The following is a 13,012-nucleotide window of genomic DNA, read 5'->3' as shown; positions in this document are numbered from 1 at the left end:
ACTGCAGTGCTCTATATTTAAAAAGTGCTCTTTGATTCAAACATGTATATTTTTGTACAAACATATAACTATGAATTTCTTTTCATTCTGTAGGTGAGTCGTCTGTTAATGCTAGGTGGCGCTAGTGTGACCTGGTGTACAGAGGTGATAGGTCATGCTCCCATCCTTGCTGTGCATGCCCACTTGGGGCATGTAGAGATGGTAGCTCTGCTGCTTGAAATGGGCGCTCCTACAGATGGTACCACTGACAGTGGCATGACGCCCCTGTGTCTGGCTGCTGCCACGGGACACGCCGACATCGTCAGCCTGCTCTGCAAGAAGGGGGCCAAGGTCAGTGTCACTTCTGTGCTGAGACAGACGACTGTGGGTTGGGAGGGCATGACGGGCATAATTACTATGAATAAATCAGATTTTAATCTTTGAAAGAATGCTCTACCTCTCAGTACCCCTATACAAATGATATCCGTAACTGCTCCGATTTTACATTCACCACAGCGCCAGGATCTATTCTAGGAGATGGATGACACACAGTGTACTGGGCTGATCTAGGCCAGCGTATTACAGGCCCTAGCCAGGGTCAGTGTTTTAAGTCCTTCTGTGTATCCCTCTGTACCAGGTGAGCCATGCTGATAAGAGTGGCCAGTGCGCGCTGGTCCATGCTGGGCTGAAGGGCCATGTAGAAATCATCAACATCCTGCTGGGCCAAGATTGGGGAGCAGAGATTCCCACTGACCCGCAGCAGCAGCACAGCAATGAGACCGTGACTGGAAAAACACAGGCAGCACAGCAGGCAGCTACAGCAGGAGCGAGTGTGGGGCACACACAGGTATGCATCAGATCAAAGTCCTGATGACAAAAAGATTTTTAGCAGTGCTGAAATGCAGAGCACGGAGCCTGTCCTTGGCTGATGCAGAGGATTTATTAGGCCTGGTTTGTTATTTTCTGTTCAAGGTCTCTGGGTGCTTTGGTCTGTTTTCTGCACAGCAAGCCAGCAATAGAGGACTGTAAATTGTGTTTTCCTGCAGGTGGTGAAAAGCTTGCTGGACTTGAAAGATGAACAGCTGGCGGTGCAGATGGACGCTCACGACTCACTCTGGGGAGAAACGGGTGCATTTCTGCTATCACTCAGATAAATTTAGCTTTCTCACCTCTTTCTGTCAATCATTGTGGTTCTAGAGTCATGCTCAAGGGCTTCGGGGTTGCATTTCATGCACATTCCAGCTCTGTGCAGTGAATACGTATTAAACTTACCTGTGCATGAATACAGTGAGTTCTTCGAGGGGAGTTGCAGGAGTTCACCACAGTCATACCCATTAACTGCTTTTAGCGTTATAATATTTATCAAAAAGCTGATTTGATTGTAAATAGTTTTTTTGGTTGAGCATCACATTTATCATCAGAGTATCTTGTCCAGTCACATTTGTAAAATCTAAAAGCAGCTGTTATTCAGTTGTAATACTTTTATCTCTATCATGGATGTGATAGTGCAGCTCGCAGAATTCTGTTAAGGCCATTTCCTGAAAGCATGTCGGATGAAGCCTGTATCTGTGCCTACAGTACCATTATGCTATAATTCTATTACATGGTCCCCTGCAGGACTGAAGTAGAAAAAATGAGAGCACGAAGCACCCTGGTGAACATTCACCTTTGTATGTACACTGCTCTGGCTTTGTTTTATGTTTAGTGTTAGGATCATTGGATTAGAGTCCATTAGCAATGATAAAGTGGCCAGTCGAGGTGCATGTTAAAGTCTAATTACTGAACCAAGGATATCCATTTCTTTGGGGAGTGAGCAGTGCATATCACAGTTTTCAAATCTTTTTAAAGGAGACCTTCTCTTCTAACTTCCTAATTTATTATTGGACTGTCCTAGAAGAAAAAAAAAAGCAATTGATTTATCTTATACTGGGCCTTGATGTGGTACAGGGGTGCAGTGGTCAGCACGGTCACTTCATAGAAAGAAGGTCCTGTGTGGAGTCTGTATGTTCATGCCTGCATTAGTTTCTTCCAGGTGCTCCAGCGTCCTCCCACAGTCCAAAGATGCTCATTAGGCTAATTGGTGGTTCTGAATTAGCTAAAGGTGTGGATGTGTGAGTGTGCTGTTGCCTGTCTCTCTGTTAGCCTGGTGACAGACTCCCAGAACTGTCCAGGCTCTACCCTCACTATCTCCCTATGACAAGTGGGATAGGCTCCAGCCCCCACACAACCCCAAGTTAAATAAGCAGTGAAGAAAATGGATGAATCCCCTCTCACTGACATCATAGGCAGAGAACAGTAGACAGAAACTGTCTGAAGCCTGAACTTTTGGCCCATGTGGATTACCTACACCTACCCTGACCTCATAAATTAAAATTTTTGTCATGTTTAATGTAAGCATCCACCATTTTAACAGTGCATACATGACAGAAAATAAGGCAGAGCTTAATATAGCCCCTTTAATAAGAATATTTTCACCTATTCAGTTCAGTTTGTGTTGAATGCAGCAGCTTCACTGATCCTGCTGCTCTATTGTGCAGCTACACAAAATCCATCTTAAACAAAGGCAGCTGCACAGTTTTTTTTTCTTTGACTCATGTGGCAATAACTCCTCCTTAAACACAGTATTATATAATTGATTTGTCCACTGAAGCATGTGGACACATTAAACATAATGTCATTTATCAAGGGTACTTGGAGAATATACCAATATAGCATCAATACCTTGCCTCTATCCCCAGCTGCTCGATTAGCTGAAGGACTCACATACTGGGAGGGGGGGGGGACAAAAAAAACAATGGCCAGTGCCCACAGTTTGTCAGAATAACACTGGCTGGTTAAGGAGGGTGGCAGGTGGTTTGGTATGTAAGTCATCATTAGAAATAACCATATGCTGCTTCCTTTTTTGATTATATTGTATAACAGAAAGAGGGTGTTTGTCAGATATCTAGATTTCAAAGCAGAAAAGTGTCAGAATCATACAGATTGTGGAAATAACCAGCCTCTTTTTTTCCCTTTCTGTTTCTCACTTCTGCTTCTACTTCTCTCCTAAATGTGTCAATTACATATTCTTCTCTTCGCCTCCTCATCTCTATGCCGACCCTCTGTCAGTGCTGAGTGCAGCAGCAGGGAGAGGGAGGCTCGAGATGTGCTCGTTCCTCCTGGAGCGGGGGGCAGGGCTCGAGGAAGCAAACCGCAGAGGAATGGTCCCGCTGCTTAGTGCTACCAAACATGGACACACACAGGTGAGGCAACCGCTGGAAGCTCTTCTCCTTACCAGTTCTGTCTTTTATTTTCAATTTATTTTATTTCCATTTTTTTGTGATAACTTCCCTCCCTTTCCCAGGTGGCAGAATTGCTGCTGAAGCAAGGCGCAGATATCAACGCCACTGATAAGCAGGGTCGCTCTGCGCTCATACTGGCTGCCTCTGAGGGCCACATAAGCACAGCTGAACTCCTGCTGTCCAAGGGTGAGAGTCCACACCTTTCACAGTGACATCCAAGTTTGTTTGCAGAATAAACATGAAATGGAAAACAATATTTGTACTGTTTGTGGTCCCAGGTGCTTCTCTGTCCTCTGCTGATCAGGAGGGGCTGACTGCACTTAGCTGGGCCTGCATGAAAGGCCAGAAAGGTGCAGTGCAGCTTCTGATGGAAGCAGGAGCTGACCTGAACCAACCAGACAGACAGGGACGGACTCCACTTGACCTAGCTGCCCTCAACGGGGATGCAGATACAGTGGGTTTCATGCTTATTGACAGTACTCTGCAAAACATGTGATTAAAAGATGATTAGCAACGCGCGATACATAATTGCAATAAATTTTAGATAAATGTCACAATTACTATAATAATCACAATAATTTTCATGTGGTGCTCTGCATAGGAACTCCAATTTCAATCACAGTTCATGCAGTCAGAATCTTCAATCCAAGCATTTTGGCTTTCATTTGCTCCACTGATGAGCAGGAGAGTAATCAAAGGATCTGATAATCAACAGTTTTCCAAAGTCAGCAGAGAGCTTACAAGCTTACAGATTGTAATCAGATGAACTATTTAAAAAATCAGTATTTCATCACTCAAATAATTAACTTAAATATAAATATGTTAATATTATTCCACGCATGGTCAGGTGCACTGCCTGGTGGAAAATGGAGCGGTGCTGGAGAGAGCGGACAACAGCGCCAGAGGTTCAGATCGAGCGACTGGGTGCCAGAACCCGGCCCTGGTGGCTTCGCTGCTTAAGAAAGGATCAAAAATGGGTATGAATGCTTTTTTTTTTTTTTTTTTTTTTTAACTTTAATAGGCCTGCAGTAAATCCCACATCTAGAAATTTTGCAGTTGCAAATAAAAAGAAAAAAAAAATTTTAAGTTTTTGAAACCTGTGGGGTTATCAGGATTAAAATATATAAATGTGTCTCAATCTACATAATTTACAGTTATATATAGACAGAATCTGACTGCGCACAAATCCTAATTTTCATGTTTTAATTTAACACATCATAGGAGCTCCATAGTGTAGTGGTTTGCACATTCATCTAGAGAGTGAATGCTCCCTGGTTTGATTCCAGGATGAGGAACAAATGGGGTGGTGGGGGAAGGACATCTGGTGGGAAAAAAAATGTGCTAAATCAAACATGTGGAGCTACTTGCTGTGGTGACCAGAGGCATTTCCAGAATATTTTAAGTGGGGTGGCACAGGGAGGACCAAGGATACATCAGGGGGCACAGGAAAGCAGAATATTTAGTCAGAAATATGTAATAAGTGTAGGAAACTGGCATGCAAACCACAGTCTTCAAGCTTGTGCGGCCCTGCGTCCTCTCGCAGATTTATTATGTGACTGACTTCCGGGGTGAGCCACCCAATATGTACAGCTCAAAACTGCCAAGTCATTCATCACCCCAGTCTCCTCCGGTGTTCCTCAGGGCTCTGTCCTTGGTCCTCTTCTCTTTGTTATTTACTTATTACCCTTAGGACATATTTTTAGGAAACACGGCATCCATTTTCATTGTTATGCCGATGACACCCAGCTCTATGTCTCTTCTAAACCAAATGCTCTTCTCCCCCCCGCCTTCCCTTTCTGACTGTCTTTCTGAAATAAAATCTTGGTTTTCTGACAATCTTCTCAAACTGAATAATGATAAAACAGAAATCCTGCTGATTGGTGCCAAATCCACCCTTGCAAAATCCAATCACTTCACACTCACCATTGATAATTTCACTGTCCCCATCTCCTCCCAAGTTAAGAGTCTGGGTGTCATCCTCGATAGCACTCTTTCTTTTGAGGCTCATGTCAAAAACCTCACTCGGTCTGCTTATTTTCACTTACGTAACATTAATCGTCTCCGTCTTTCTCTTACATCTACCAGTACTACAACTCTTGTCCACGCCCTTGTCACTTCTCGACTGGATTACTGCAATTCACTTCTCGCTGGTTTACCACTCAAACTTCTCCGTAAACTCCAGATGGTTCAAAACTCTGCTGCACGTATCATTACCCGAACCTCCTCTACTCAACACATTACTCCCATCCTTCAGGACCTACATTGGCTTCCAATAGACTACCGTATCAAATACAAGATTCTTCTTCTCACCTTCAAATCTCTTCATAACCTTGCTCCCCCCTACATTGCTGCTCTAATCCATTACTATACTCCCTCACGCCCACTTCGTTCTTCTTCGTCACTGCTCCTCACTATACCTTCTGTCTGTTTAGCAACTATGGGGTCTCGAGCCTTTTGTCATATAGCACCCCATCTCTGGAATGCTCTACCGCAACCATTAAAGGTCATAAACAGCTTATCTCTTTTTAAATCTCGTCTAAAAACCCATCTGTTCAAACAAGCTTTCGGCCTATGACTCAGTGGGTTCTTGGATTTTATCCTGGTCTTAACTATTGTTTTGCTTTTCTTCAATTTTTGTTTATTGTGTAATTGTAATTGTGCCTTCTCTTGTGCTGTTTTTATTTTTCATTTTTGATTGTTTTTTACCTGTAAGGCGACCTTGAGTGCCCTGAAAGGCGCCTATAAATAAAATGTATTATTATTATTATTATTAAATTGGAGCTGCATAACAATTTAAACCTAATCTTGTGAAGGATAGTTATTTTCCAAAGTGGAAAACAAGTATTTAGACTTTTTATTCAAGTAAAATTTATAATCCTACTTAAGTAGTTTAATAGTTCAGAGGTTCAAAAATTCATTTGCAAATCAATAAGTATTTAAAGCTTTAAGATAAATAAAGAATAAATAATAATTATGAAGTGCAATAACTGGAATGGAATAAAAGCAGACAGCAGCATAATATGAACATATTCAAAGTACAAGTACATTAAACCTGAGTAAAGTACTTGAGTAAATATACACAGTTACACTCCTACTGGTCCTGTCTGCGCTCTAATCCAATGTTGTTGGGGATTATAAGGTTAATAATACCAATACCACCCCATGCCCCCCCCCCCCCCCCCCCTTCTAGAAACAACCCCCCCCTGGTGGTGACTCCTTATAAATAAGGGAATAGCTGAAAGTAGCTTTATAGAGCAGCAGGAAAACAGTAAGTAATCTTTTATTTAGTAACTCATTGAACCTCCTTTAGCAGCAATAACCTCCATCAGGGGTTCCCTGTAGGTGCTTATGATACTTAAGCAAAGATGAGGAGGAATTTTGGAGCATTCCTCACTGTTTCCGTCTGTCGGCATTTCTGGGATGTCTTTTTTGAGCAGCCCCCTTCAGGTTGTGTCACACCATTTCAGTTGCATTAAGCTCAGGAATCTGACTTTCCTGTTGTAGACAATTTCTTGATGCAATTTTGATTTCAGTGTTTAGAAGGTGTCCGGGCCCCGAGTTGAAAAAAGCAGCCCCAAACTGTGATGCTACCTCCACCATGCTTCACAGCTGGGATGTGGTTTTGTTTGGAGTTGTGCAGTAAGAGCAGTGGTTAAGTTTGTGATCTTCTTCTTTGGTGTGTGTGTGTTTTTTTTTTCTTATAATGGACACATAAGCCTGGAGTTTAGCAATGTACACCTTTTCACATTTTGTAAGGATCACACTCTGTGCTGTCTGTGTGATCTTTGCAGGGATGTGTTGCCTGTTGAGAGCAGTAACACCACTCAGTATCTTCCATTTCAAGATATTTTGTTTTATTGTGGATTTATGACGAGCCATTGTCTCTTCTAAGGGCCTGCAAAAGTTGTTTTGATCAAGCCGTCCTTCAAACCAGGCCATGTTTCTCAAGAAGAACAGACTTTGTCATTAACCATCTTTTGGATGCCTTTATTTTGAGGGAGCGACACCTCAACAGCCCACGTTTGTGGTCCCATCTCCTGAATCACACAGAGGTTTGCTTATTTTTTCCCATCTGGACTGTAAATGATTATGCACTGCTTTCACTGACAGTGAAGATGCATAAGCACCCATATTGTTCCTGACTTTTCCTTTTCTTCATCCTCTTCCTGTTCTCCTATCAGTCTGAAGTCTATGGCAGCTCCACGAACCTCATCTTAAAAAGTTGTAAAAAAAAAAAAAAAAAAATCCCACGTTGATTGAGGACAGGCCTTCGATTCTCGTTACAAAATTTTATGTCCTCATCTCAAGAAACTCGTAAGCCACTAAAGGGTCAAAGTTGGAAGACCTTTGAACCAAAACAGAAAGTGGGGCTCTCTGAGTAACTGCTTCATGACCAGTTGCTCTTTCCGTGTGGGATTAACTTTGCAAGGATGTCTTTGGACTCAAATATAGCAAAAATGTATATTAGCATTTTCAAACTTTGTTTTTGTGACTATTAAAGAATAATATACATCTGTACCTTTGAGGCATAGGTAATCAGGAAAAACAACATTTAATAAGCACAAACAAAAGCTGGTAAATTGTGTATCAGGAAGAACATTTCGAGTAAAGAGAATATTGCACGATCATCAGGATCCCTTAAATCAACTCAGTTCAGTTTTATTTCTGAAGCTCCAGTTCACATTCAAACTTGTCTCAAGGCGCTTTGGGATACCCCGACTTATTACTTTTAGAGAAGTGCTGCTTCATTTAGAAGGGAATTATTAATTAGTACCACACATTTGAAAAATATGTGGGATTTCCTTCTAAACAGTTATGAATGAAGTAAAGAAGTTGCAGCAAAGAGACCCCTGGCAGGACACTCCTAACCTCGTCACACTGAAGATCCCGATTTTTTTTTTTTTTTTTTAGCAGTGTATGAAGACCAGGGCCCAGCTCCAGTTACTATGGAAACTTTGCCCTCGTCATTGCTTCTCTTCAAAACTAATTATTGTACAACAATTTTTCTTCACTAATTGCCGCACTGACGTCTAACACGCGCATAAAGTTGAATCGACGCGTCTCAGGCTGAACCCATTACTCAAAGTGTACTCGTATTTGCATCTGGCGTAACCCAATCAATGAAGACTCTTTACGGATAGATAGATATTTGATTACTGCTACACAGCATAAAGTTGTTATCCTTTATTCTGCAGCACTTGCAGTCTTCCATCCACTTGTCTAACTCTCTTTTCACGTCTCTCTTTCAATCCTTGGTTCCTCCCCATTCTCAAACAAAAGGCTACAGAACGGCTCCACACGATCGATCAGGTACATGGCACATGGCACATGTAAGATCCAAAGTACAAGAGACAAGGTGATACAGGATAATATAAAGTTTTTCTACCACTCCATCAGGCCACGCTACGTGGGCTATGGCTTCCTCCAAACCAGACATTCTCCTCATCCTCCTGCAGAAGCTGATGGAGGAAGGGAACATGCTTTACAAGGTGAATATGGTGAATGTTAGGGAGTGTCTGTGGTGAGGAGCGATTACTTGTCAAATAAACCTCCCTGTCTTGTCTTTCACAGAAGGGACGTATGAAGGAGGCAGGCCAGCGTTACCAGTACGCCCTTCGGAAGCTGCCGCGTGAGGGGCAAGGAGAGGAGCTGAAGGGGCTCAAAGACCTGCGAGTCTCCCTCTATCTAAACCTTTCACGCTGCCGCAGGAAAACCAATGTAAGAGACACCGCTGTATCAAACTGCACTATTTAACACTGGCAAGTTTATTAGACACCTAGGGAATGGCAGGAGGGCCGCCAAGGCAAGATAGATGGGTCCCTGAAATCTATAATTTATCTGTATCAACATAAAAAGGTAACATCCGTGCTGCTATAGCGCAATGTAAAAATACCTCTGCTTTTCAGATCTAATTTCAGGTCTCCCTGGTAAACAGACTGTACGTGTAAGACCTAGAAGCAGGTGGTGACATAATGAATAGATGTATGTGGCCTGCAGCCAGGGCTGGAACCCACCCTGGTGATGACAGACGTCCTAACAGACTGTGTAAAAATGCCATCCTTAGGGTCACTGTGGCCGATGAATAATGGAGCAGATAATGTGATGTGATAAGGTCACTCTCTCTGGCAGGCCGAGTCCACGCTCCTTCTTTCTCCGTGGCTCTGCAGGGGGGTGGGGGTTATTTACAGTGGACGTGCAAGTGGGCTGGCTAAAATCCACATATTACAGCTAAATGCAGGCAGTAAGTGCCAGCAGGGAGACTACATGATACCATCATTAAATATTCAGCAGCAACGTTCGTAATCTCACGTTCAAGGCTGCCGTTTTGACCTCACTTTGAAGGACAGAATCACAGTGTGTCAGTGTCATTAAATATTCACCTGAGAGTGATGGTGGGAGCAGTAAAAACCTGCAGGAAAAGCAAGCTGCTCTCAGAGTGCTTTTCTCCCTCTCCTCCTGCTCCTGGTCAATAAAAATGATTGCAGCGTGAGTTCTGTTTCATTAAACAGGCTTTGATCCTCAGCTCCATGTAATGAAGCAGCAAACAAACAGTATTTTTATTTATTTTTTTATTGGAATGGCCTCAAATTATTTCTGCAGAACCAACTCTCTCCAGGCTACGCACTTAACCACACAGCTGATCATACAGTGGGTTTATTTGTTGCTGCACTTCAGCCTGATATTTAATTTGAAATGCAAATAACACGTGCCACTAAATGCATTTTTCTACAGGATTTTGGCATAGCTGAGGAGTTTGCAACAAAAGCCCTGGAACTGAAACCAAGGTCTTACGAAGCCTTTTATGCTAGAGCACGGGCCAAGAGGAGTAGCAGGTACGATGATATTCAATTATATTTCAAACCGAATCCTTTTGCTTAATCAAAATTCTTGCGAATCAGCAACGCACCGGGATGTTTCCTTTCTGTAAATTAAGTATTTTTAAAGTTCCTTTGTTCATTTTCTTGGTCCTCCCCAGGCAGTTTGCTGCAGCGCTGGCAGATCTCCATGAAGCAGCACGACTCTCCCCGTCCAACAGGGAGATCCGACGCCTGCTGGCACGAGTAGAGGAGGAATGCAAGCATCATCAGAAGCTATCCAGCAACAACTCGGCACAGGGTTACAACAGGGACCCTCACACCCACTACCATCAAGCCACAGAGGAGGAAACAGACGTCTTTTCACAGGGAAGTCTAGAGAGGCACATCCCTGCAGAGCAGGCCGATGCAGAGAAGGAAGAAGAAAAGGAGGATGGTGAGGAGGTGAGCCTGCAGTGTGGGAAAAGTCCTGAATTTTGGCCTCTGAATCCATACGCTCCAAACAGGACTCTCCCTGGAGCTGTGGCCTTTGGATTAGGAGATCAGTCCCCAAGTTTCCATCAAGAGGAGTATGTACAGAACCAGCTGTTTGTGGATCTGCCTGAGCCGGTTCCTCCTGTTAACAGACAGATCCAGAACAGCAGGACTCATCACCAGTGCCACTCCCTGCAGTCAGGGAGCAGAGTTGGGGGCAGACCTCTGTCTCTGTGCGGCCCCTCTAGTCCTTTGCCAGGTAGACACATCTCCACCTCTCTGAGGCCAGCACCTGTTGTGGGCATCGACATCGGCCCTGGATCCAGTGAACACTCTGGGCACAGTCCTACCGAGCACTATCACCCTATGTCCCCCAATAGCTCCTCTCCACCTGGACCTCTCCACATGTACCAGCCACGCTCATCCAGCTTCTCCAGGGGCTCTGACAGACTCTCTACCCACTCTGTGGCACTGGATGGCCTGGCTCTTGCTTTAGGCTCTGGTATGGAGGTTAGAAGGGAGGGTGGTGGAGCAGGAACAACAGGCTCAAGGGGCTCCAGCTCCAGTCAGGCCTCCAGTGGGAACCTGTCAGATGGGGGCAGGCAGCAGGCACCAGATCCCCCGTGCCCCATCAAGAGCAGCGGTAGCTTCAAGACAAAACCTGAGCTAAAGCCCCGGCCCTTCATGGGGGTCATGGACAAAGCAGTGCGAGTCGGCCAGCAGACCACTTGCCTGAGCCGGCAGGGCGGAGGGGTGGAGAGCTTCAGTATGTCAGTGATGGAGTTCCAAGGGCTGAACAATGAGTTCAAACACGCATCATTCCAGGAGCAGCACTCTGTGAGCCAGAGCAACAGCCAGCAGCAGGGCCGAGAGTTTGGAGACCGGTTGCACCAGCGAGAGGGCAGAGGCACGGCATCCTCCCAGCTACGCTTCCCCGAGGGGAGGCACAGACAGGCGAGCCTGACGAGAGACAACCCAGCTCTGCATATGGCTCCCATAAAACCCAAACGCTCTTTTATAGAATCCAATGTCTGAATAGTTTCTCAAAGCACAGGAACAGGCTGTTTTCGACAAGCTATGTCCTACATTAGGTAGCAAGGGAGACTGGTGCGAGAGCAGCTCCCTTCCCTGAGCCTGTTTTGTAGATTTATGCTGCTGCACTGCATTTACAATCTAGAACCAGTGTTCAACTCAGGCTACTACGCTTTTGCTTACATGTATACAGCTAGTGTATTCAAGAAGACCAGACATACCTTAAGTAAGGATTTAAAAAAAAAAAAATTGTAGTATATTGTCTCAACTTTTAACTCATATCAAATATAGAAGTCTGAGAAAGCTTTGTGCACGAATATACAAAACCTCACGCTGTTTGTTGCAGGATATGACCATTTCTATTGTGAAGTGTCTTTTAAAAAACATTTATATTTGTACGGTGTACACTATATTTGCAGATTATCTATTTCCCTGTAAGTGTTTATCTGTCAGCATTACAGGCTTAAGAATGGATTACTTTGTGTACCTTTGAGATCCTTTTTCTTGGTACATTTGATTGAACCCCCCCCCCCTCAAAAAAAAACAAACAAAAAAACAAAAAAAACAAAACAGAGGCACTGTACATGACATTGTTGGACGCTTCTTGTCATAATCTTACAACTGACTGCTTCAATATTCACAGTATATGTTATTTATTTTTGCATAGCAGAGAAAATATTCATATGAAGTGTTTATTGGTTTATTTGGACTCAGAAAGAGCATTTACAGAGTGAGAGAGAAAACAGAAACTTAAGACTTAATATATGTTCATAGTTGTCATACACTTTTCAGAGTCATACTATGGATTACAGAATATTACCACATTATTATTGTGGTATAATAAAATATTCATGGATGACTACATTTCTACATCTCATTCTTTCAGTTTAGTCCATAAAATGTTGCTTAAGCTTTAGAGCGTGTGGGTGGGTGAAAGGCCTTTCACAGTACATTACTTAAACTGACATTTAACCAAACCTTTGAAATAAACGTCCCTGTTTAAAACTGTGGATATTGCATTTTCCTGTATCAACCAATTATGAGGAAATATTTTGCTTTCCAAACTACATCAATTGGTGGTGTTAAAAGAAGAGGGAAATAGGCCAGAGTCCTTCCTTTCCTGGCGTCAAACTCCAAAGACATGCTGTCTTTAAATGGTTTTAAACAGTGTCCCAACTTCTTTTAGAAACAGGGTTGCAATAAACATCAACTGTATATAAAAGACTGGTGCAGCCACTGTGATCTTATTGTTCTCATGCTTGGACCTGAGCATTTTGGCTTATCACCATGTTGGCTTTTTTAAACCATAAGACTTTAAACTAGTGATTGACACCATAAAGTAATCAAGAAGGTGTTTACTGAGGTCATAAATGAAGGGAGCGGAAGGACAAATTCCTCATTGACTTCTTAACAATCTTGCTTCTCTGTGCA

At 43.3% G+C, this 13,012-nt stretch overlaps 1 protein-coding gene across 1 annotated transcript in view; it reads left to right on the top strand.

Annotated features, from left to right (window-relative positions):
* LOC115800824 (protein TANC1-like) overlaps positions 1-12,160 on the top strand; it is a 49,773-nt gene extending 37,613 nt beyond the window's left edge. Inside the window, exons 15-26 of the mRNA XM_030758374.1 lie at positions 94-330; positions 617-826; positions 1,026-1,107; positions 3,088-3,221; positions 3,323-3,446; positions 3,539-3,714; positions 4,108-4,237; positions 8,541-8,570; positions 8,658-8,749; positions 8,832-8,978; positions 9,993-10,093; positions 10,237-12,160. Of these exons, the coding sequence (XP_030614234.1) occupies positions 94-330; positions 617-826; positions 1,026-1,107; positions 3,088-3,221; positions 3,323-3,446; positions 3,539-3,714; positions 4,108-4,237; positions 8,541-8,570; positions 8,658-8,749; positions 8,832-8,978; positions 9,993-10,093; positions 10,237-11,584 (2,811 nt within the window). The 3' untranslated portion in view covers positions 11,585-12,160. The remainder of the gene's footprint in view (positions 1-93; positions 331-616; positions 827-1,025; positions 1,108-3,087; positions 3,222-3,322; positions 3,447-3,538; positions 3,715-4,107; positions 4,238-8,540; positions 8,571-8,657; positions 8,750-8,831; positions 8,979-9,992; positions 10,094-10,236) is intronic.
* Positions 12,161-13,012: the final 852 nt, after the last annotated feature.

This window comes from Archocentrus centrarchus, chromosome 3, assembly GCF_007364275.1.
Source record: "Archocentrus centrarchus isolate MPI-CPG fArcCen1 chromosome 3, fArcCen1, whole genome shotgun sequence".
Classification (NCBI taxonomy): Eukaryota; Metazoa; Chordata; class Actinopteri; order Cichliformes; family Cichlidae; genus Archocentrus; species Archocentrus centrarchus.
Note: the sequence above shows the minus strand (reverse complement) of the source record. Positions and strands in the feature narration are given on the sequence as shown.